Source organism: Paramisgurnus dabryanus, chromosome 17 (assembly GCF_030506205.2).
Source record: "Paramisgurnus dabryanus chromosome 17, PD_genome_1.1, whole genome shotgun sequence".
Classification (NCBI taxonomy): Eukaryota; Metazoa; Chordata; class Actinopteri; order Cypriniformes; family Cobitidae; genus Paramisgurnus; species Paramisgurnus dabryanus.
This window is the reverse complement of record NC_133353.1, coordinates 22,296,709-22,318,751: the sequence shown is the minus strand read 5'-3', so window position 1 is coordinate 22,318,751 and position 22,043 is coordinate 22,296,709. Positions and strand designations below refer to the sequence as shown.

Here is a 22,043-nt window from a genome sequence, read left to right as displayed (position 1 = left end):
ATATCCAGCACCTCATTCACAGTTCATTATTTGTCCTCCAAAAGCTGCAATGGTATCCATATCAAAATTAGTGTTGAACAAATGGACTCACACTAAAGAGAAACTTGAGAAGACACGATCGTCCTTGAAAATTATTAAGTGCAAACAATTTAGTTGTCACACAGATTCCCATGTGTATAAAGAACCAAAAGTAAAGGCAGATCTTGTAAGTTCTGACATGAACACTTGACATGATTGTAGGTTTACACTCTGAGGCTATTTTGGGGATTTCCGCCTGGATTTGGCCTACCTAATTTCAAAAGCTTCCCATACCCACATGCAGAGGTGTACATACAAACGTTTGGTATCATTTGCAGGAAACCCTTAAATTACATAAAACACTTTTGAAAGTCCTAAACATGGTTGTATGTATTGTCAGTCCTCTAATAAACACAAAAATAAATATGCGCTTTTTTATGTTTTTTTCTAAAGTCTGTATTTAAGTGGTCACGAAACCTGCAGACAGTTTTGTTTGATTCCAGCCAATGTCTGCTTACAGAGGGAAAAGGATTTTTTCTCTATCATAATCTATGCAAAAGTTATTTTACACCAACTGAAGGGAGGAATAATACCCTTTTTGTATTCAATTTCAGCCTAAACATATTTGAAGTGTCCCCATTACCACATACAGTGGAATAAATGCAATATCTTTATATCATTTTACAGAAAACCATTTAAAGTTACACAAAAAGCTGCTTTTGTGACAAATATTGTTATTTAGGTTGTTTTTCATATGATGAAACACAAAATGTTTCATATAAAAATACCTTGTTTTGTTTCACACATATAATAAATAGCAAGGGATTATTTATGCACACAAACAAAGAAAATGCTGTGAATGGACTCATTGTTTAGAGTAGGATAAAAGATAAAAGATGGTGTATCATTTGTGGCTATCTGAGACAGTTCACGCTCAAGTTTCACATACGTTTGACATTTGACGATTGTTGGATATGTGATCATAATAGAACAAAAATAGCGATGTAGCCTTATTCCTGAGAGTGAGAGCTTTCATGTGATATAAGACTTGCCCATGTTTGTCATATTTGAAAACTATGAAATATGTAAATATTAAATCTATATAAAAAATTGTGGGGGGGGTGATATTGTAAATAAGTGTAAATAACTTTCTTACAGTAAAATTTATCTCAAAGTGATGCATATCTGCAGAAAGTAGAGATTCTATGCTTTCAAACAGTATCTCATATGTGGTACTGGGTCCATAATAATTAAGTAATTTTGAACCCAGGACAGGGTCCACAGAGTTAAACAAGTTAAGATATTTCATTTTGGCCAACATTTAAATAATTATTTATAGGGATGACACAATCCCAGAATGCACTGCAACCTCAGTTAAACAATTTATTCAAGATTGTAGAAGAAAAGGTTAGAGAAGTAGAAAAAAATAGTCAGAAAGTAGTTATAAATACATTTAATTCATGTAAGCTCAGATGAAACAGCCCAATCTAGATAAAACAACCCATTCTCATGAAATGCGTATAAATAGCACGCAGTGTAAATATCGTGCAATACATATGCCAAATTCCAATTTTGCATGCATATGATACGCCAGTCCTTCACATTCACTTACTTGAATCTTTTTGTGTCATTTTATTTATTGGTTTCTCATTTGTTTTCTGTTTTTAAACCATTTTCACTTGAGTTTGGTGTTTTGCTTAAGGATGTCATTTAATATATAGGTTTCTCCGTGTTTTGTCTATTTTTAAACCATGATCGCTTGCAGTTGGGGTTAGAATTGGGGTTTGGGGATTGGATGTCATTTTATGTTACAAAAACTTGCTCTAACCCCAAACCCAAGCGACAATGGTAAGATAAAACAGAAAACAATGAGAAACCAATAAATAAAACAACATGAAAAGATGCGCCATATTTAAGTGAACGGGAAGGACTGGCATATCATATGCATGCAAAATTGGAATTTGGCACATGTATTGCATGATATTTACAATGCATGCTATTTATACGCATTTCATGAGAATGGGCAGAATAAAATGCACTGGTCTCATTTCACTAAAGGCAGAGATCTCTGAGGGTCCACACATGACGAAAGTTTTCTCACCAGTATAGTACTCGCACACTGTATGCGCACAGCCAGATTTTTGCAACCGTGTATACTTTGTACACATAGGTCGCGCATGCACATAGAAGGAGATTTATTGCATTTTGACGCAATGCGCATGTGTTTAATGCACGAGTCAAATAAACTATATTTTGCAAAGCTGTGCGTTCGACTGTGCGCATAAGTTTGCGTACAGATAAAAAACGGACTATATTCCAGGTTTAGTATGCTGACTTTGTAGGCAGCTGACAGTAAGGCTACATTTTTGGAACAGAGCTGTAGATAAACATTTGTTGTAAGTCACATGCACAAGACAAATCTAGATTCCAGTGTTTTTTTTAAGCAGATTATCAGTTTAAAGTGCTTTCGCTGTAGGCTGTGCCAGCATGCAACTGTCCTGTCTATAAATCAGGGAGTAGCCAGGAATAGGTTTTCTGATCTTAGTACCAGCACAGTGAAGTTGTAGAACAGTAAATCCTCCACATCTACTGTGTGTGTGGTTTAGTAACACCACAGGGAGATATTTCTTACCAATGCACGGAACTGTTGTTCTGTCTTTTGTAAGAATGTATGTGTGTGTGTGTGTTATGATCTATGGGAGGAAATTGCTGTAGTCCCAAATTGTCTCCGGGGACTGGGCCTAGTGGAACAGATTGTAGCGATATGGATGTACAGTGCAGACGGAGTGAAGCTGCCCATGTCTGATGAATCTGTGATGAGGAGCTGCTTTGTTGGCGCTCTTTGTGGTTTACATTTGCTAGTGAATAAATCAATGATCTCCGGTTTTAAATAAAGATAAGCTACTCTTTTACACTGCCAGACAATGTTTTGTTTACATTGCAAAGCTTTTATTTAAGTTTTACAATCAGATCATTAATAACTGTTGCCTACTGCAACATCCAATAGTGATTAGACATTGAATTAAACAGCTTTTTCACTGCATACCACAATTTTAACAAATTTCAACAAAATAACAAATTGAAATACTCTTTTTTTTTGTTAAAACTAGGTATATTTCCTAATTAAAGTAAGGCCAAGTCCTGGTTTAAGCTTATCCCTGTCCGGGAAACCGCCCCAAAATGTTCAAGCGTCCAACTACGGGTGAATAGCGCTTTGGTGTCTGGTATGAACGCACAGTAAAACAAGGGTTGCCAGTTTGTTGACAACTTTTTTAGCAACTTCAAAATAGTTTAATCACATATTAGGAACATATTTTATTTCTGAATGAGTAAAATGTCATGAATATTTACAATGAGAAAAATATTTACAAAACTCCATGCACTGTAAAAAAAACTTTTACTTACATATTTAAGTTTAATCAACTAGGATTTACAAATAATTTCAAATATCTTGACAAGTGATGAGTTGCTGTAATTTATCTAATCAAGTCGAAATTGCTTTAGTTATGTCAACTTTATTTAATAAGTTACAGCATCACTAGTCAATACAGTTGAAATGACTTGTAAATCCAAGTGCAAAAGTTTTTTTACAGCCACAAAACAATAAAGTAATTGTTTCCACAGGCTGAAGTTTGCTCAGGGACAGTGGCTGAAGTTATTCAATCCGTGGTCAATGGAGCTGATGGTTGCATTTTCTGCTTTGGTCATGTCAATGTTGGTAAGTCATCATCAATGCACAGCAATGAACTGGTTTGCCTAAATTGAATAGCCATTGGTATTATTTTACCCTAATTCATTTGAGTGTTTACAAGATTCGTTGATGTCTAACCAGAAAGTGAACATTTAGGCTTCTTGCTTTTTGGAAAGTGAGAATAGTGCTGTGTGCGTAGTGTGTGTGTGTGTGTGTGTGCGTGTAATTAAAACGCTGTCTAATTGATCCTTACAGTACACTTACTGCATCAGAGGTTTGTGCTTGTGCCAGTAATGCTTGTAAAATCTTTTCCTTCATCATTTACTACATGTGGTCTCATTGCTCAAGCTTTATTTATGATTCTTACAAAACCAATCTGCCTTTACTGGATCAGGTAAAAAAAATATAGTCTGTTATAGTGAGATTCTCATCTTATCATTTTTGGCACATGTGATAATTGTGATCTAATATCCTGAACATGCCATATGTTAAACTTGAGAACGGGTTTTTACTGTCTAAAAACATGAAAATTCGAATTCGATTGGCAGTTTGACAAGATCTTATTCAAGTACTGATAATGATCTACTGTGATTTTTCTAGATGTATTATCCATCACTATTACCACATCAAATAAGTGCTAGAAATGCCTGCACTTGAAACACTTACTCATCTCACTCACCTTGCCAGAATCAACAGATTTCTCTCTTTTTCTCAACAGGCAAGACATACACCATGATTGGCACGGACAGCTCCACGCAGAGCATTGGCATTGCGCCCTGTGCCATTTCCTGGCTTTTCAAGCTCATCAACGAGAGAAAGGAGAAGACTGGCACGCGCTTCTCGGTCCGGGTGTCAGCTGTAGAAATCTATGGCAAGGATGAGAGCTTGCAAGACCTGCTGTCTGACGTTCCTACAGGAAGCATGCAGGATGGACAGTCGCCTGGTGTCTACTTGCGTGAAGACCCTATCTGTGGAACGCAGGTAAATAACTTCACAGTCTCATTTTCTGGTTATATATTAACAAAATCATGTTCACAGTTAAAGGGGTCATGACATGACAGGGGTTTCTTTTAAAAAAACTAATTATGTTTTCTAAGGTGTACTTATAATTTTACTCAAGTTTTTAGCCAAAAAACAATTTATGACATTTTACCCCTTAAATAAAACAGACGGATTTATGTGTTTCCCCTTTAAGAGCATTCAGTCTGGCTCTGTGTCCCGCCCACTTCTATAATTGACTTCTATGATTGACAGCCTAAAATATACAGCTTGTCATTGTGTGCTAATTCATGTCACAGACAGCCTAAAATCTCAGAACCACAACGATAAAAGCTTTTACCACTAAAGGTAGCAAAAAAAACACAGACATATCGCCCTCAACTAGTGTGTACAACAACGAATATTTGTCTGACATGGCAATCTTACTCTTATTACAATCTTATTATGATTGTAAACAACTACTCCTTCAGATTCCTTTGAGTTGCTGCTCTATCTGAAGTTCATTCATTGAACGCCAGTGGGCGGAGCCAACGATACAGTGATGTGCTGTGTCTTTCTCTGGGGCAAAGAAGGGGGAGGCTGCAGACCTGGAGCAGACAGGTCATATGAAAAATATTATATCTATATGTACATCACTAATCCAGACAATTTTCAGAAGAACGATTAGATAAATACTTTTGCTATTGATAAGGAGAGCGTTTTAATCTACCAAAACTTGCAGGATTTTTTAATGAGACCTGTTATATGTTAATAGATTAGGCAAAATTGACTTGTAATGTCATGACCCCTTTAAAATTGCATTAAAGGGATAGTTCGGCCAAAAGTGATATTAAACCCATGATTTACTCACCCCCAAGCTGTCCGAGTTGCATATGTCCATCGTTTTTCAGACAAACACATTTTCGGATATTTTATAAAATGTTTTAGATCTTTCAGTTGATTAAATGTAATGTTACGGGGTCCACCCATAGTCCACGACCTTCAAGTCCAAAAAAAGTGCGTCCATCCTTCACAAATTAAATCCATACGGCTCCAGGATGATAAACAAAGGTCTTCTGAGGGTAATCCGTGCGGTGTTGTTATAGAAATATCCATATTTAAAACTTTATTAACGAAAATAAATACCTTCCGGTAGCGCCGCCATCTTAGTCGCGGATTTAATTTGTGAAGGATGGACGCACTTTTTTTGGACTTGAAGGTCGTGGACTATGGGTGGTCCCTGTAACATTACATTTAATCAACTGAAAGATCTAAAACATTTGATAAAATATCAGAAAATGTGTTTGTCTGAAAAACGATGGACATATGCAACTCGGACAGCTTGGGGGTGAGTAAATCATGGGTTAAATATTATTTTTGGCCGAACTATGCCTTTAAGCTTGCATTCATTCGTACAATAAGCAGTAAAGTGTAAACACTGTGGCTACAACGTAGCTAAAATACTGTCACATGGCTGTAATGATCATTGTATCATTTCTGTTGTGTCAGCCTTCTTGTTTTCATATATTTTAATAGTACATCTAGCAGTAGTAGTTATTACAGAATAGATTTAGCTGAGTATAATCACTAAATCTCAGATTGATGAGCAGATGTTGTGGTGACTTCTATACTCAGCGCCCCATCAGGCTCCATCTGCAAAAGCTGCTGCTCTGTTTCCCCCCTCCCTCCCCCTAATACTTTCAACTGGAGAAGGGTAAATATCAGGAGGGGGTCGTTGGATTTTGGGGGTAGGTAGAGGGTAGTTAAAAGCGCTGCCAGGTGTTGGCATCAGATGTTGTTTTTTGGGGGTTCATATGAAGCAGACATCAAAGGCTGCCTTGAGGCCTGTGAAGTTTAGATTTTAGGAGTGGGACTACACCCATCTTTACATTCATGCCTCTTTCAGTGGTTCCAGAGCGAATTATTGCCAACAGGCAGTCAGTGGGCACTGCAGTAAACATCTCACTGCTGTTTCTACAATGTACCATTTAAAAATGTCCTAATATGTTACATATTAGGTACATATATGTATACATTTGGTACCAATATGTACCTTTGAGATATTAATATGTATCCACATATGTTTATGTCCTAGCTTCAAAACCAGAGCGAGTTACGAGCTCCCACCGCAGAAAAGGCCGCCCTTTTTCTTGATGCAGCCATCGCAGCACGAAGCACCAGCCGGCCGGATGCAGATGAGGAAGACCGCCGCAATTCCCACATGCTGTTCACCCTTCACATCTATCAGTACCGCATGGAGAAGAGCGGAAAGGGTGGAAGTAAGTCTTGTGTTGGTACTGCATGTACTGCATGCAAAATGATACCGCTATGATGTTGAAGCCTCTAGTTGAATTCCCATACCTTCTGCTCACTTTCCCAGTGAAAGGAAGAGTACATCTTTAGCCCATTAATGTAATAGCTGTGATATTACAGGGCAACTCACAGAGTTACCAAAATTCATTTAATTTGCCTCTCACTCTATCACGGTGGGAGGGAAATCAATCATGTCTGTCTTGACCACTTCATTAAACCTTAATGGGAATTTTAAAAGAGAGTAATAATTCATGAGCAGCTAAAAGCTCTAATCATAGTGTAGAGGTACCGGCCATTATGGGATTACAGCGCTAATTTGCATAGGTAAATGCTGTGTTGGTCACAATCTCAGAATACTTGAAGTACTGCGAAAGTGTCCTAAAATGGGTTCATCAAGCCTGCTAATTTTCAAAGCGTTTAGAAGAATAGCAGAAGGATGAAAATTCGTAAGAAATAGGTAGGCTACTGCTTTGCTTTTCACAGGCATAATGATTATGGTTTTAAGGTTTAGCATTTTTCTATATCATCATGTGTAATAGCCCATTGTGCAGCCCGTATGATATCACTCAGTATGTTTCGATTGACAGCTCAGATTTAGCCTTTGTCCTTCTGTATGGCTCTGTGTGAGACAATTGTAGTGAAACCATGAATGAAGATAATGGCATAGCAATCATTCGCAGTGTTTGTGTTTTTTATGCAATTGTGTTTTTAGATTATCCATTTCCTTCTACCATGTAATCTGGTAGCCATTGGCAAGAAACCTTTACTACCAAAATTTTTAAACACTAACATTCTATTGAACGTATATATTTATGTTTTTAAATAATGTGTAACAAGTTAAACAACAGCGATATTTTCTTAAAACAAATCCTGATAATTTACTCATGTTCATGGCTGCGTCTGAAACCGCATACTGTATAGTAGGTACTTAATAAGATGAAGTACCTACTTACTTGCCGTTAAAACAGTAGGTACTGTATAGTATGAATCCTGGTAGTATGAATGAGATTCGGATGTACTACATTCGCCATGTTGCTACATCACGTGACATATGTCTTCATCACGTCATGTCATTCCAGCGCGAAAACAGCCGCATGCCTCTTCTTCTCTAATGGATAACTCCTCTCCCAGGGCATCATGGGATAGTGAAGTGTCCATCGTATGCACCAACCCATTCTCACCAATATGTTACGTGGAGGGTATACCTTTCCTATTTTCTTACCATTTTCGCGTCGGTTTAGGGTTAGATTTACATAATGACATCCCTACCCAAACCTAACTCTAACCCCAACGCCAGGTGACAACTGTCGTACCTAACTCTAACCCCAACGTCAGGTGACAACTGTTTAATTTCGCGTACACTGTTTAATTTTGCGTAATCTAACCCTAAACCGACGCGAAAATGGTAAGAAAATAGGAAAGAGAATGCAACGGACGTAATAGTATTGAAGTCCCCAGTTCGTCAAAAAATGACGCGAAAGGTATACCCTCCGCGTAACATATTGACGCATGGTCAAGTGGCGTCAAATATTGACGCCATGGGATGAGAATGTGTTGTATGCACACTGCAAAATATAACCGGAAGTAGTAGGTCATCCGGGTACTTTTCGCATTCTGTTTTTCGAATACTATGTATTCGGACATACTACTCACCTCGCCTTCTGCATTTCGCCTACTAGTATGAAGTAGGCGGTTTCGGACACAGCACATGTCTTCTTTGTTCAGTCAAGAATATTTTTTTTGGGGGGGGAAACATTCCAGGATTTTTCTGAATTTAATAGACTTTATTGGACCCCAACAGTTTACAGTTTAAATGCAGTTTAAAATTGCAGTTGCAATGCAGCTTCAAAGGGCTCTAAACAATCCCAAAAAGGTATAAGGGTCTTATCTAGCAAAACGTTTGTCATTTTTGGCAAGAAAAATAAATATACACTTTTCAACCACAACTTCTCGTCTTGCACAAGATGTGTGAAGCGCCAGCGCGACATCATGTAATTGTGTCATAGACTGTAAAAAAAGATGGACGACAGACATCGCCTCCCTCCATTGTAATGAATTAAATAAAAAAATGTCCGACCATGGTCGCCGGCATGTTACGTAAAATGTCAGTTTGGAGCCAATGCATGCACAGAAGCAATCGTCCATGGAGCCAGAGGCGGAGCCGCGGTATCAAACTGCCTGCCAAGCACTTGCGCGATCAATTCAACCACACCTTTCACAACGACACGCCGTTTCTATAGAATCAAATTACTAGCTAAAATGAAATTTATCACAAAAATGAACACTTGAACATATATCAGCGTGATAACAACTACTTGAAAGGACCAAAACCATCTTTCGGAAACTTTGATTGGAAGTGTAAATATTTTTTTGTATTTAGGGTTTGAATGGAGAGGGTGGGTTTATGTGTACTGCAGCCACCAGGGGGCGATCAAAGAGCCAGCGGCTTCACTTTTCAAGACTTATGAGGCACATTGTGTAAGCACAACGAAAGGTCACGCATTACATATTTTAAACAATAAACTGACACAAAGACATTAATTAGTATCATTTTGCATACAGTGTTGGAACGGTCCTCTTTCTTCTCCACACTTTAAAAATGTTGGGTAAATATTGGACACAACACAACGCTGAGTTAACATTGTTGTTTTAATCCAACTGCTGGGTTATTATACACTATGGCTGCATAACAACAACCCAACATTCAGTCATTTTTATCCCAGCATGTGTTCTGTCCAATATTTACTCATTATGGGTCAGAAATAACCCAGCCATTTTTAGAGTGCACACTTGTAAACACTGGGGCGGTAGTTTCGCATACCTCATGCGTGACCTTTTGATGTGATGGCGTATTACATGAGGTTGCGCTGGTGCGTCACACCACACGGCTGGTGCAAGACGAGAAGTTGTTGTTTAAAAGTACATATTTCTTACTTTAAAAGATTTTGCGATTTTGCATTTTGATAAATCACTACTTTAATTTAAAAGTTTATAAACCTTGCCACTTGTTGAAATGGGATTCTCTTGTCATTAGGCCTTAAATCTTAGTGGAACAAAAATTACATTTGAAATTGTAATTTATAAACATGTTTAAACTTGAGGAACAGACATTTATTTAATCAAATACACTGTAATGGCGCACTCACATTATCCAAACCAAACCATGCCCCAGCGCGATTGTCACCCCTCCCTACTACCCCAGATGCGCGCACTCACACTGTACTTTTATCGCTCCAAGCCCGGGCGCGCTTTCGTCACTAAGATGCGATTGGTTTGAAAAAAGCAAGAAGTGAAGCGCTCTCTTAACACTGGAACCCATCGTAATGTTAAGTCTGTGTTTTTTATTCTGATTCGTTTGGTGCTCGATGACAGACAGCCCTTTTACATTCATCATATTGCTTAGTTGATCTGTCACGTCTGCGCGCGTCAAAAGGTTTTTAAGGAGGCAGATGAAGGTGAGTGGTCGCACAATTGACGTCTTCAATAGCGCTCACACCATAGCCTTCCACGCCTGAGCACAAGTGAACCGCGCTCCAACCCACCTCTGCAACCCAGCCGGGGCGCGATTAACCAATCCGTGGTCCGGCGTGGTACAGAGTGATCACACTAGTGAAACAAACCAGGCTTTGGGGTTCAAACGTGCCCGAGCGCGGTTTGGTTTGGATAGTGTGAGTACACCCTAAGACCCTTATGCCTCGTTTGGAATCGGTTAGAGCCCTTTGAAGCTAGGTTGAAACTGCAATTTTAAACTGCATTTAAACTGTAAACTGTTGGGATTTAATAAAGTCTATAAAATTGAGAAAAAAGACATCAACATTTTTATGACATGGAGATAAGTAAATATCAATATTTTTTTTCTTAAGACACTTAAAATATATGATACAAGTTTAGGTTTTTTACACTTTTGGGGCATTTTGAAGTTTAAAAGGTTTTCTTGTTACTATGGGAGTGGATTGTGACCGAGGTGGTCACCATCCATTCCCATAGTAACAGAAAGCCCTAAACAACACTTACATTTTTTTTGGGGGGGGGGGCAAAATATATAAGGGGTACAAATAACATGAAATTGAGAAAATAATGATAAAGTTAAGATTTTTAGGTGAACCATCCCTTTAAAAATATATGCGGTGGATTCTTGCTTTTTAAACAGTATTGGAGTTTCCACGTAGTTTTGACCAATAGTTGACTCAATTGTTAGTCCAGACCCATGTGTGCATTTATGTCTCATACTGAGCATAGTATGAATATAGTTTTTTTCTAGGCCAGGTTTTTCTAAGTTTGAAACATAGCGGGCTGTGTAACTTACTCATGAATAAATCACACAGCCTTGTCAGCTGCAGGTCATCTCTGGGGGTGTTTCTTAATGTCTTTGAGTTTGCCTCTCCTCATTTTACCCGACAATACCTCAGTGTGGGAGTGTCAGCAACATGCTATAACCGCACTGGCAACATCTCAAACTGTCACTGAGATCATAATGAGTGGGGTTGTCAGTGTATTTGTAACTTCTGTTGCATGGATGGTTAAACCGAAAGTATCTTACATGAACGAAGCATTAACCTCACTGAGGTGCTTTATTTCATTTGCTCGTGTTTGTTTTGCTCAGAAGCGTGAAACTTCGGAATTAAACCTTATGTGAGTAATTTTATGCTAGGTAGAGGTTTAATTGTGCTTTAAGAGCTACAGTTTTTCATGTTTTCATGGCTGCAACATTTTATTTGATCAGCTTTTATATTACTAAGCATTTCATTATATTATTCATTTGCTAGCACAAGTTTGTTTTATCTTGGATGTACATATATCTTAATGGTACTTTTTGAGGAATGCCAAAACTTTGAATGTTGTGGCACAGGATCACATACTTACTGGTGTATATTGTTCTTTTCAGTGTCTGGTGGCAGGAGCAGATTGCATCTGATTGATCTGGGAAGCTGTGAGAAAGTCCTGAGTAAAAGCAGGGATGGAGGAGGAGGACTGTGCCTGTCTCTCACGGCGTTAGGGAATGTCATACTGGCACTGGCCAATGGAGCCAAACACGTTCCATATAGGTATTAAAGCACACATCGAAGAATATTTTTTGTAACGCATTAGGTTTGTAAAACCAAGTAGTTATTTAACTTGTTTTTAGTAAAAATATTTATTTTATGTTTAGCATAAGTGTCATGTGCACGACAATTCTGTAACTTTTTGCCTGGGGTTTATTGTGTTTCCATAGAAGATTTAACAAAAGGATTTGGGCACAAAATCAAAGCTGCCAGCAACAGGCTCGTACTTGTGAGCTTGTGTTGACAGGTTTATTTTTCGCCTGATGCACTGCTGTTTATCTACGTTTTTCTGAGCTCATATATGATTCCTGCATGGATGTAAAAAATGCTTTAAAAGAGACTGATGCCTACAACATTGCAGATACATATTTCTTTTGCATTTTAGAACCTGCAAATGTGCACGTTGTGCAGTATTGCAAAATAGACATTTCTGTGATTAAATACAATGTCAGGAGTATACAGTTTAAACTTTCTAAGATTATGTGCTTCTAGGAAACATTTAATGGCTTGGCTTTCTCAGTACATGAATAAACAGCCTACTTTCTGCTGACAATCTATTACGCTGACAATAAAAATGTATTTGGTAATGTGTTTTTCCAGGGATAGTAAGCTTACAATGTTACTGCGAGACTCCCTGGGGAACATCAACTGTAGGACAACCATGATTGCCCACATTTCTGACTCCCCTGCCAATTATACAGATTCTCTCACCACCATTCAGTTGGCCTCTCGAATTCATCGCATGAGGAAAAAGAAATCAAAGGTTATCTATTGAAATAAATAGAAATACAGAATTTCAAATAAATAATTATATCAAATAAATTGACTATTAACAATATTTAACTTGTAGTGATGCCTGTAGTGTACATTTAAATAGTGTAATAAAGAAGACCCTTTGCATATTTGTTTAACTGAGTCTTTGTCTTTGTGAAGTATGCATCCAGTTCTTCTGGAGGAGAGAGTTCCTGTGATGAAAGAAGGATTCGTCGACCACCACACTTGCGTCCCTTCCATCCTCGAACTGTGGCCCTTGACCCAGATCTCCCGTTAATGCTCAGTGATCCAGACTATTCTTCAAGCAGCGAGCAATCATGCGACACTGTCATTTACGTTGGCCCTGGCGGAGCTGCCCTCTCCGATCGAGAGCTCAGTGACAATGAAGGTCCTCCAGCCTTTGTTCCTATCATACCTTCACTTAACCGTAAACAACGAGGGAAAGAAGGGCCAGTTGACCGTGATCTCTTCAAATGCAACACCTTTGCTGAGCTTCAGGAGCGATTGGAATGTATTGATGGAAGTGAGGAACCTACAGCATTTGTTGGAGAATCCGGAGGAAATTCTGCAAGCCCTAAATTGGAGCGTAGTGCAGACACATTGAAAGAAGACTCTTCTAGTTCAATTTCAGCTTCTCCCAAGGCTCATACCAAAGCATCTTCATCAACGCAGGAAAACATTTCCATACAATCAATATCTGAAGCTAGTAGATTGCCAGGCAGTCCAAAACACAAGTCCAAATTAGAACATTCCAAGTGGCAAAGTGCTAACATGACAGACAAAGATCAGAGAGACATGTCTGAGTTTGTGTGTAGGACAAGTGCAGATGGGGAGAAGCAGCAACTGCTGGACAATGTAGCTCTCCAATGCACTCCAGAAAAACAAAGTAAATCAATCGCATCCCAAAATGTAGAGCCTGTGGTTAGAGAAAAAGTATTTTTTAATAAAAAACAGTTACCCAGGCCAGCTCCCCCACCACCACAACAGAGAGACTTTGTCAGGGTCAGTAGTAAAGCAGAAGAAAAGTCTACCACAAGGATACCACCAATTGGAATGAGCCATCAAAAAAGTAGTGATTCAAATATAAACTTATCTGTGAGGGTCAATCATCTTAATCCTAGGACTCCCATGGAACTAAGGTCCAACCTTAGGGAGAAATGCATGGACAAGGACATATTGAGAACAACTGTGACCCTTCAGCAGCCAGTGGAATTAAATGGCGAGGATGAGCTTGTATTTACTCTTGTGGAAGAGTTGTCTATTGGCAGTATTGTGGACAATGGAAGGCCCTCTAGTATTGTTAGTTTCAATAGTGACTGTTCTTTACAGGCACTTGCTTCAGGTTCACGACCTGTAAGCATCATTAGCAGTATCAATGATGAATTTGATGCCTATACATGCAGTCTTGGTAGCTCAGAGGCTAACAGTAAAATTGTGGCACCACCACAGGAGAAAGCAATTGCTTCATTGGGGAGCTGTGGTTCGTCTATTACCTCATGGCTTAGCGAAGTAAGTGTCTGCACCCTGGAGAGTGAAGGTGCCCAGTCATCAGAGGTCTTCTTCCCTCATGGTACTTATATAGGCCCAGACAGTGATTTTCACCTTGAATCTCCAAGCATCTTCCAAAACAGGCCCCAGAAGGAACCCAAGAACTCTTTGAATGATAGTGGCTGTAGCATCTCAGAGTTGGACAGTGACAGTGCTACATCAAGCAAGCTGTCCCTTAGCAGGTGCCCATCCTCTCCAGATGCCACAAAACTATCCGGCAAAAGTTTGCCAAAACTGGCAAAGGCAAACACCATTCATTTATCTGGTCCCCAGTCCTTTCAAGACTCTCAAGTTGTTCAGTGTAGTCTTTCCAGGAAATTTAAACCTACCTCATCCATTACCCAGACTAGCAGCATTAGTGGAAGCAGCTCCAGTAGTAATTGGAGACGTGAGCCACCTAAGCAAGACTGCATACCAGATAATCCATGGCATCGAACTGATAGCTCATTGGAGTCTTCAATAACCTCTAATTCAAGTTCTTTGTCCAAACTGGGTAAAAATGGAATGAGTGGAATTCCTACAAGAAAAGCAGGCACAATCAACAGCAGTGTACCTCGAATGCCTAAGGCACTGGGGTCAATTCCATCTCAAAGGGTGGTGGATGGATGCGAAAAATCCAGTAACAGCAGAAAGATTGAGTTCCCCAGCAAAATGCCACAGCTCAGACGAGGGGCAACAACACTTGGGACTGTCCCAGTAATTCATACATCAAATGATGTCAAAGTTGCTCAAGATATTAATTTATCAATGGGTAATTTAAAGTGCTCTTCTTTAGGAAAAAGTGGAAGGACCAACAAGCAGGAGGAGACTATGTCAAAACTTGCCAATGTATCACCTCCTCCCCCTCCAATTCGTAAATCCAGTTTGGATCAAAAGAATCGATCCCTGTTTCCCCCAAGTGCCTTCAAGTCTGCTTATGATGCAGGAAAGTCTTTAGCACCAAGGGCTACAGGTTCTGAGGATGAGATTGATCTTCAATGTAAGAGTGATTCAAATAGTTTAAGAGCATCTAACCTAAAGTCTGACCATAGTTTGATAAAAGCAACCTGTAGTCTCAAGACTAGAGGAACTAGAGGTGATACAGGACTGCTTTATGGAAGCCAGATATCTTTGGAGAGATGTGACAGTTTTTCATCTTTGGGGTCTAAACCTGCCCTTAGTAGAGAGAACAGTGGAACTAGTCTTAACAGCAAGTCAAGCAAATCAGTCAGTAGGTTTGGATCACCTGTTGCCACTTCCTCCCCGATTGCTACCTCTCCACCTCCATGTATAAACCCTGTGACCACTGTAAAATCTGGGCTAGTCAAAGGCAGCCTTAATGCAAGACCAATACCTGTTAATGCAAACAAAACTCGTACATTGTCTGCAAGCAACTCCAAAGCCCTAAACTCATCAACTAAGTCTCTTGCTTCACCTGCTACAAGGAATGCCAACCTCCCACCTTCAGGAAAGACTGCATTACCTAGGGCAGCAGTAGGAGGTAATAATAAATTGACAAGAGGAACTATAATGGGTACCAAGCAAGCAATGTGGGCAGCAAATAGTCGTGTTACAGAGTTGGCAACAGCCAATCCTTCTGGAAAACACCCAAGAGTATCGGGTGATTCAGACAGTGGCAACGACAGTGGAGCAAACCTCAATGATGATAAGCATACCCCTATTCCCATTCTCCCATCTCCATATAGTAAAATTACAGCCCCCAGAAGACCTCAGCGTTACAGCAGTGGGCATGGAAGTGATAACAGTAGTGTCTTAAGTGGAGAGTTGCCCCCTGCCATGGGCCGAACAGCACTGTTCTACCACAGTGGTGGAAGCAGTGGTTATGAGAGCATGATCCGTGACAGTGAGGCTACTTGCAGTGCCTCTTCAGCCCATGACTCCATGAGTGAGAGTGGAATGTCCTCTTCTGGTCGCACAAGGAATTCTAAAACACCCAAAAAGAGGTCAAATGGTGAGTACCACCTTCTGTTGTTGACAAAGTAATCATGTCCTATATTGTGGTGATATTGATTTTGCACTACATACATTATGCATAAGCAATTCTAATACTAAACGTGTCTTGCAACCGCCTGTACGCCTGCAAAATGCCTTGTATCTTTTATGATTTAGAAAACAATGCAGTATAACCTTAACGGTTCTGATGGATGGCATACTGTATGTCGTGGAAATTTAGTGTGTTTATGTTTAATGTATATACTGTATGGGTACCTAAGAGAGATATAGCATAGTTTCACATTCATATTTATTTTAGGGTGCATGCTACTGTATAAACACCTTAAAGACAATTTAGGCAGAAGGCTTTGACATAAAATTCTATAAAAATCTACATCCCATACTTGTGAAACACAAATATGAAACACAGAATATCCATTGATATTCAGTCCTTTAAATGACACAGCTTGCTTTTTCCATCCATCTTTTTAAATTGATTTCTTTTTGTTTTGTTTCTCAATATGCAAGGTCTTCAGAGGCGACGTCTCATCCCAGCTCCCTTGCCAGACACTTCATCCCTGGGTAAGGCTGGGACCACAGGCCAGTGGGTGGACCTTCCTCCTATGTCTGGACCATTGAAAGAGCCTTTTGAGATCAAGGTGTATGAGATTGATGACGTGGAACGGCTTCAGCGTCGAAGACAGGAAAAGGCAGACGAGGTTAGTATGAGCTCTATTTGTTAAATGGATGACTTTTTGAACTGAGACTGTCCTCATGGCAATGCAAAATATGCTTGATATACATTTGCAATTCAAGCTTTTTAGAGGACATTTTCCTGAATTGATGATTGATTTACAACAATTTGTCATGACTGCTGTTTTTAAAATCAGTCTGACAGCATGTTTGCGCATTTGATAGCAAAAATCTCACAGACCATATTTTATCTTGGATTTATCTCTCTAAAGATTCGCTTTTATCCAGGTTAATTGAATCTTTCTGGCCCTGCTTCTTCTTAAAAAGTTTAAAGATAATGTTTACCATAGGTTTGTGTCTGTCGTTATGTCTGTAAATAATTGCATCTGTACAGTTTTGATTACTATGTTTTTTCTAAGAGTGCACTCACATTATCCAAACCAAATCATGAGCGCAAAAGCCTGGTTCGTTTGACTAGTGTGATTGCTCCTTACTGGCCCTGGCGTAGTTTGGTTAATCGCGCCATGGCCCTGTTGCAGTGGTGGGCTCGGGCGTGGTTCACTTGGGCTGGGACGTGGAATGCACAATGTGATCAATCAAAAGACAAAACGTCAGTGCCCTCGTAAAAAACCTTCTGATGTGCAGAGCACGTTTTGTGAACATCAGAGTGGCACAAGCGATAGATTGACTAAGCAATATGATAGGCATGGTGAGAGGGCTGTACGTCATCGCGTCCCAAATGAATTAATATAGAAGCCCAAAACTTAACAATAGCAATTGCCCTTCTTATGCTAGTTTAGTGCTTCAAAAAAGCACCCAGTAAGGATTTGTTAAGGGATTATGCATTAAATCATTGTTAAAGACTTTTGCTCAAGATTTACATTCTATCTTGCGTTTTCTGCATTATTGCACAGGAGGATTTTCCCAGGCGTGTTGTGGTGCATGTTGGTGTAGCATTGGACCATGCCTTTGATTGGATAATTAAAGTGCATGCATGCTGTGAATCTTTTATTGTTATTCTGACAGTATTTCCTTCTTTGTTTCAGCAGTCAGTACAGGATGTTGAGACGGTACACTTATTATTTTTGGCGTAGATGTGACTTGATTGCAGTCAAATAAATCTGTCTTTCAAACTCTAGCATATAACCATGAGAGGAAACTTAGTCTTCCATTACAATACTCAGCAGTCACCGAACCATTCTAGTTCTGCACCTTGTGGTTCCTGTGTGGGCAAATTAAATTGGTTTTAAATGATCTGCATTCTAGTCTGTACACAAATGTGAAAAATAATGTTAGTAAAAATGTCAAAAAATATTCCCCTCTGTCTTCCAAGCAAAATCTGTGGTGTGTAATTACGATTTTTATTTACCAAAATCATGTCTATCTTCTTTCCACAGGGCCTGTACTTTAACAGTAAATTGAAGGTTCTTGAGAAACGACAGCAGCAGATCAAAGATCTCAAAACAAAGCATAAGACTCTGAAAGAGGAACTTGAGGACACCAAGTCTAGACTAATGATGGACCCCAGCAAGTGGATAGAAGAGTGTAAGTACATTATATATTTAAATTCCCTGTCAAGTGTGGACACACCTACTAATGTTTATTATAATACACTAACAGAGATGGGATAACAAGATATATGTAGTAGCAAAAATCTAGGTCAGTGTTCAAAGTGTCATTTTTTAATTGACCCAAAAGAAGATACTGCTTTAAAAAGCCAAATGTAACAATTGCTTTCTTAGTGAAGTGCATTGTACATAATAAGCCTACTGTTTATTTATTACTTATTGCACACAGTTGAGGTGGATCAGGATTTGGATCAGGAGTCGCAGGAGTACCTGGAGGGATTGGAGCAGGCCACGGCTGAACTGGAGTATTGCGTTAACCTATGCAAGTCACGCATCATGATGGTGACCTGCTTCGATATCCGAGTAGCATCTAATGTGCAGGAAGGTCCGCGTGAGGTGGAGGTATAAGAGCAGGATTTGGTGATTGATGGACAGCGAGACAGAGATGGTGAGATGGAGTAAGACAGGACCCTGGATGTCTGAAAGAAGGATAGTGAAATGTAGCAGCCTGTCCGACGATTCTGAGAACATGAAAGCGGAACAAAGCAAGATCTTAACAATAGGACACGGAAGTCTGCATGAAGTACGAACTGGTTACCTTAGTGGGGAAGTGAAACCGTTCTGGTTTATATATGCAGTGCCTCATAAAAACATACGGTATTGACTTGTAGAAACGGAAAACAAACAAGCTTTGATGTGTTTCCCAACTTGAGGAAAGAAAAAAATAATTCTCATTTACCGAAGAGTTATACAACCACACCAAAAAGTGCCTTTTTCATATGACTGTTTTTTAGATTGTTTGTCAATCATTATTTTTTCTACAGGTGCTATGACCAGCATACCCAAACCGAACCATATATATTTTTATTATTTTGTTGTATTATATATTGTATTTATATGATCATGCAGTGTGTAAAATATGATTTTGGTTGCGAAAGGAGAGCAATAAGCTGATTATTCACACTTTGCCTCCTGTCTTATCACCTGTCCGCATATTGTTATTAAACCATTTGAGCCTTATGTTCTATTTCTGTTTACTGTCTGAGCGTTTTTCTACTTTGCGAATAAAGGATCTCTTTTTGTACAAACCGTTATAAAAGTCACTGAAAATTGACAGTCGTTTGTGACGCAAACCAGCTTTCATAAAGACAAATCTCATTCTAATTGTTTGCCTTGAATTTTCTAAGCTGGATGCATATAACCATTGATTTTTACTGATAACAACACTTGATAATAATACATGATTATCTGAATTGGTACTACATTTGCCTACAAGGTGCTCAGCCACATTGAATGTACATTTATGTACAACTGAATGATCAACCAATAAATTTCAGGAATGTAAAATCTCGTTATGGTCCTAATAGGATGAACACATCCATGTTGTGTGTCATAGTGAGATTAAAATGCAAATTGAGCTTCTTGTTTACTTTAAATAGACACTTTGGCAAAGGGCATTCATCAGTGGATCCTGACATGTCTAACTCAGCCTCTCTTTCTCTCTCTCTCGCTCTCTCTCTCTCTGGACACTATGTAATTAAAACGTTAAAGAGCTTGGTGCATGATTAATGTGGGGTGAGGTGACATTTGTGCGGTACAGAAAAGAGTCAGTCAGTCTCTAAATACCCAGTCAAAGAGTGACTTCAAAGTAAATTAAAAAATTGATAAGATTGAACAAATTGTGGCCACTTTAATGGCATATTTAATGCAATTGAATGGACAGTTCACCTGTATGTCTTTCTTCCATGGAACACAAAAGGGATGGTAAGTTGGATGTCAAGGACTGACGGCCTCTGTCACTATTAACTTCCATTGCATATTTTTCAATATAATGAAAGTTAATGGTGAGTGAGGCTTTGAGTCTTTAAAATCCAACATCTTTTATGTTCCAAAGAAGAAAATCTGTCATAACAGTTTGGAACGACATGGATAAGAGTAACACACATTTTTGGGTGAACTCTCATAGTAAAATACATTTTGTAAACTAAGGGAAGGTTGTGCTTTAATATAAATAATCTTAACTGGCAGTAGGTCCATGTCGCTAAACATGAAAACCATGAATGGTTCAGGTAATGACACTACAGTTTGTTTTAAGTGGATATAGATCCAAGCCTTAGTCCTATGCATCCATGCAAATTGTGGTCTTAAACAAACAACCTCAAAAATGCAATAGAAAGCATTTAGCACAAATGATTGTTTTACGTGCTGGCCTTTCTCACAATTTCAGGATTAGATGATCAATGTCTTGTTTAAATGCTGTACACAGCTCGCATTTCTACGATGTCACAAATGCCATGACAGAATTTGCAAGCATTATGGAAATGTCAGTGTATTAACATATAGCTGCCGAACGGCTTTCATGTTTCTTGTCGTCAAAGTAAGACTTTGAATGACCGTCAGATACCATTTAACATTTAAGGTGTTTTTGTTGCTGACATCAAAAAGATTTCTTGGATTCATTTACCTTTATAAACACTCTCAGGCCCGTTTTCAAGATGCTGCATGAGATTTGTATTTTTTTCTAGACTTCAATTTCTTTGAATTTTTTTGAATGATAATGCTGGCATTCACTATACTTTATGAACATGGATTTAACTGACACCAAACCTTTTTTGATTGAAAGCTGACAATGTATATGTGAGTCATGTTTCATATTAAAATATTTTCTATCTTTTTTGTTTTGTAAAGAATTTCTGACCCTCTGTATAAATGTACATTATGGCAGCTTGGGATAACACTGTTTTTCTTGTGAATAAATATGTAATTCTAAATTTTGTCTCTGCTTTTCTCTTTAAATATATGTCAGGAGTATTTAACTCATAACATACAGAGATATTTTTCATACATAAAGATAAATGTATACCTTTTATATAGCCTCTGACAAATGCACACAAATGTAAATGTTAAATGGTTTCCAGGGTGATACTATCAGCACTTGCTAATTGTTTGATGATGTTCGAGTGTATTGATAGTTTTAGTATAAGCACCAGTTGCTACAAAAATATTGTCACTTTACTCTATACGGGTTATCATTTTACCAAACCTATCCCTAAACCTAAGCCCAAAGCATTTTAAGTACATGTAGTTACCAGTTTTTTGTTGGGTACGATTTAAGGGCCATATTTATAATCAGCTTATGCCAGCACAAATGCCTCTTTTGCTGTAAAAAAAAAAATGTCGGATATGATTTCACAGAGTGAAATTTTTTAGATTGAAAGAAGTTAACACTGAACATTGTTTTGCATATGCATTTGTTAGAGTTTCCCTTTCATACCCAGAATTTTAATATTATTATTTAAAGAAATTACACATCACGATTTACTAAGGTTTGCGCTAATCAGTTTGCGCCATTATTTAATGCCTAAAATAGCTTGAACTCAACACTATATTTGGTAGGTTGCTTTGGTCATTATGGAATTTTTATTTTTGTGGTTGTGTTTTTTTAACGTGTGCCTTGTCTGTAAATTTCCACTTCCATCTTCGCTT

The 22,043-nt window shown here is 38.6% G+C and overlaps 1 protein-coding gene across 3 annotated transcripts in view; it reads left to right on the top strand.

Moving 5' to 3' along the window:
• kif26ab (kinesin family member 26Ab) overlaps nt 1–21,328 on the top strand; it is a 107,085-nt gene extending 85,757 nt beyond the window's left edge. For all 3 annotated transcript variants that reach the window (XM_065288669.1, XM_065288668.1, XM_065288670.2), the window contains 9 exons: nt 3,643–3,736; nt 4,428–4,690; nt 6,783–6,966; nt 11,886–12,045; nt 12,643–12,805; nt 12,976–16,315; nt 16,825–17,015; nt 18,387–18,534; nt 18,787–21,328. In XM_065288669.1, the coding sequence (XP_065144741.1) occupies nt 3,643–3,736; nt 4,428–4,690; nt 6,783–6,966; nt 11,886–12,045; nt 12,643–12,805; nt 12,976–16,315; nt 16,825–17,015; nt 18,387–18,534; nt 18,787–18,965 (4,722 nt within the window). In that variant the 3' untranslated portion in view covers nt 18,966–21,328. The remainder of the gene's footprint in view (nt 1–3,642; nt 3,737–4,427; nt 4,691–6,782; nt 6,967–11,885; nt 12,046–12,642; nt 12,806–12,975; nt 16,316–16,824; nt 17,016–18,386; nt 18,535–18,786) is intronic.
• The last annotated feature ends 715 nt before the right edge of the window (nt 21,329–22,043 follow it).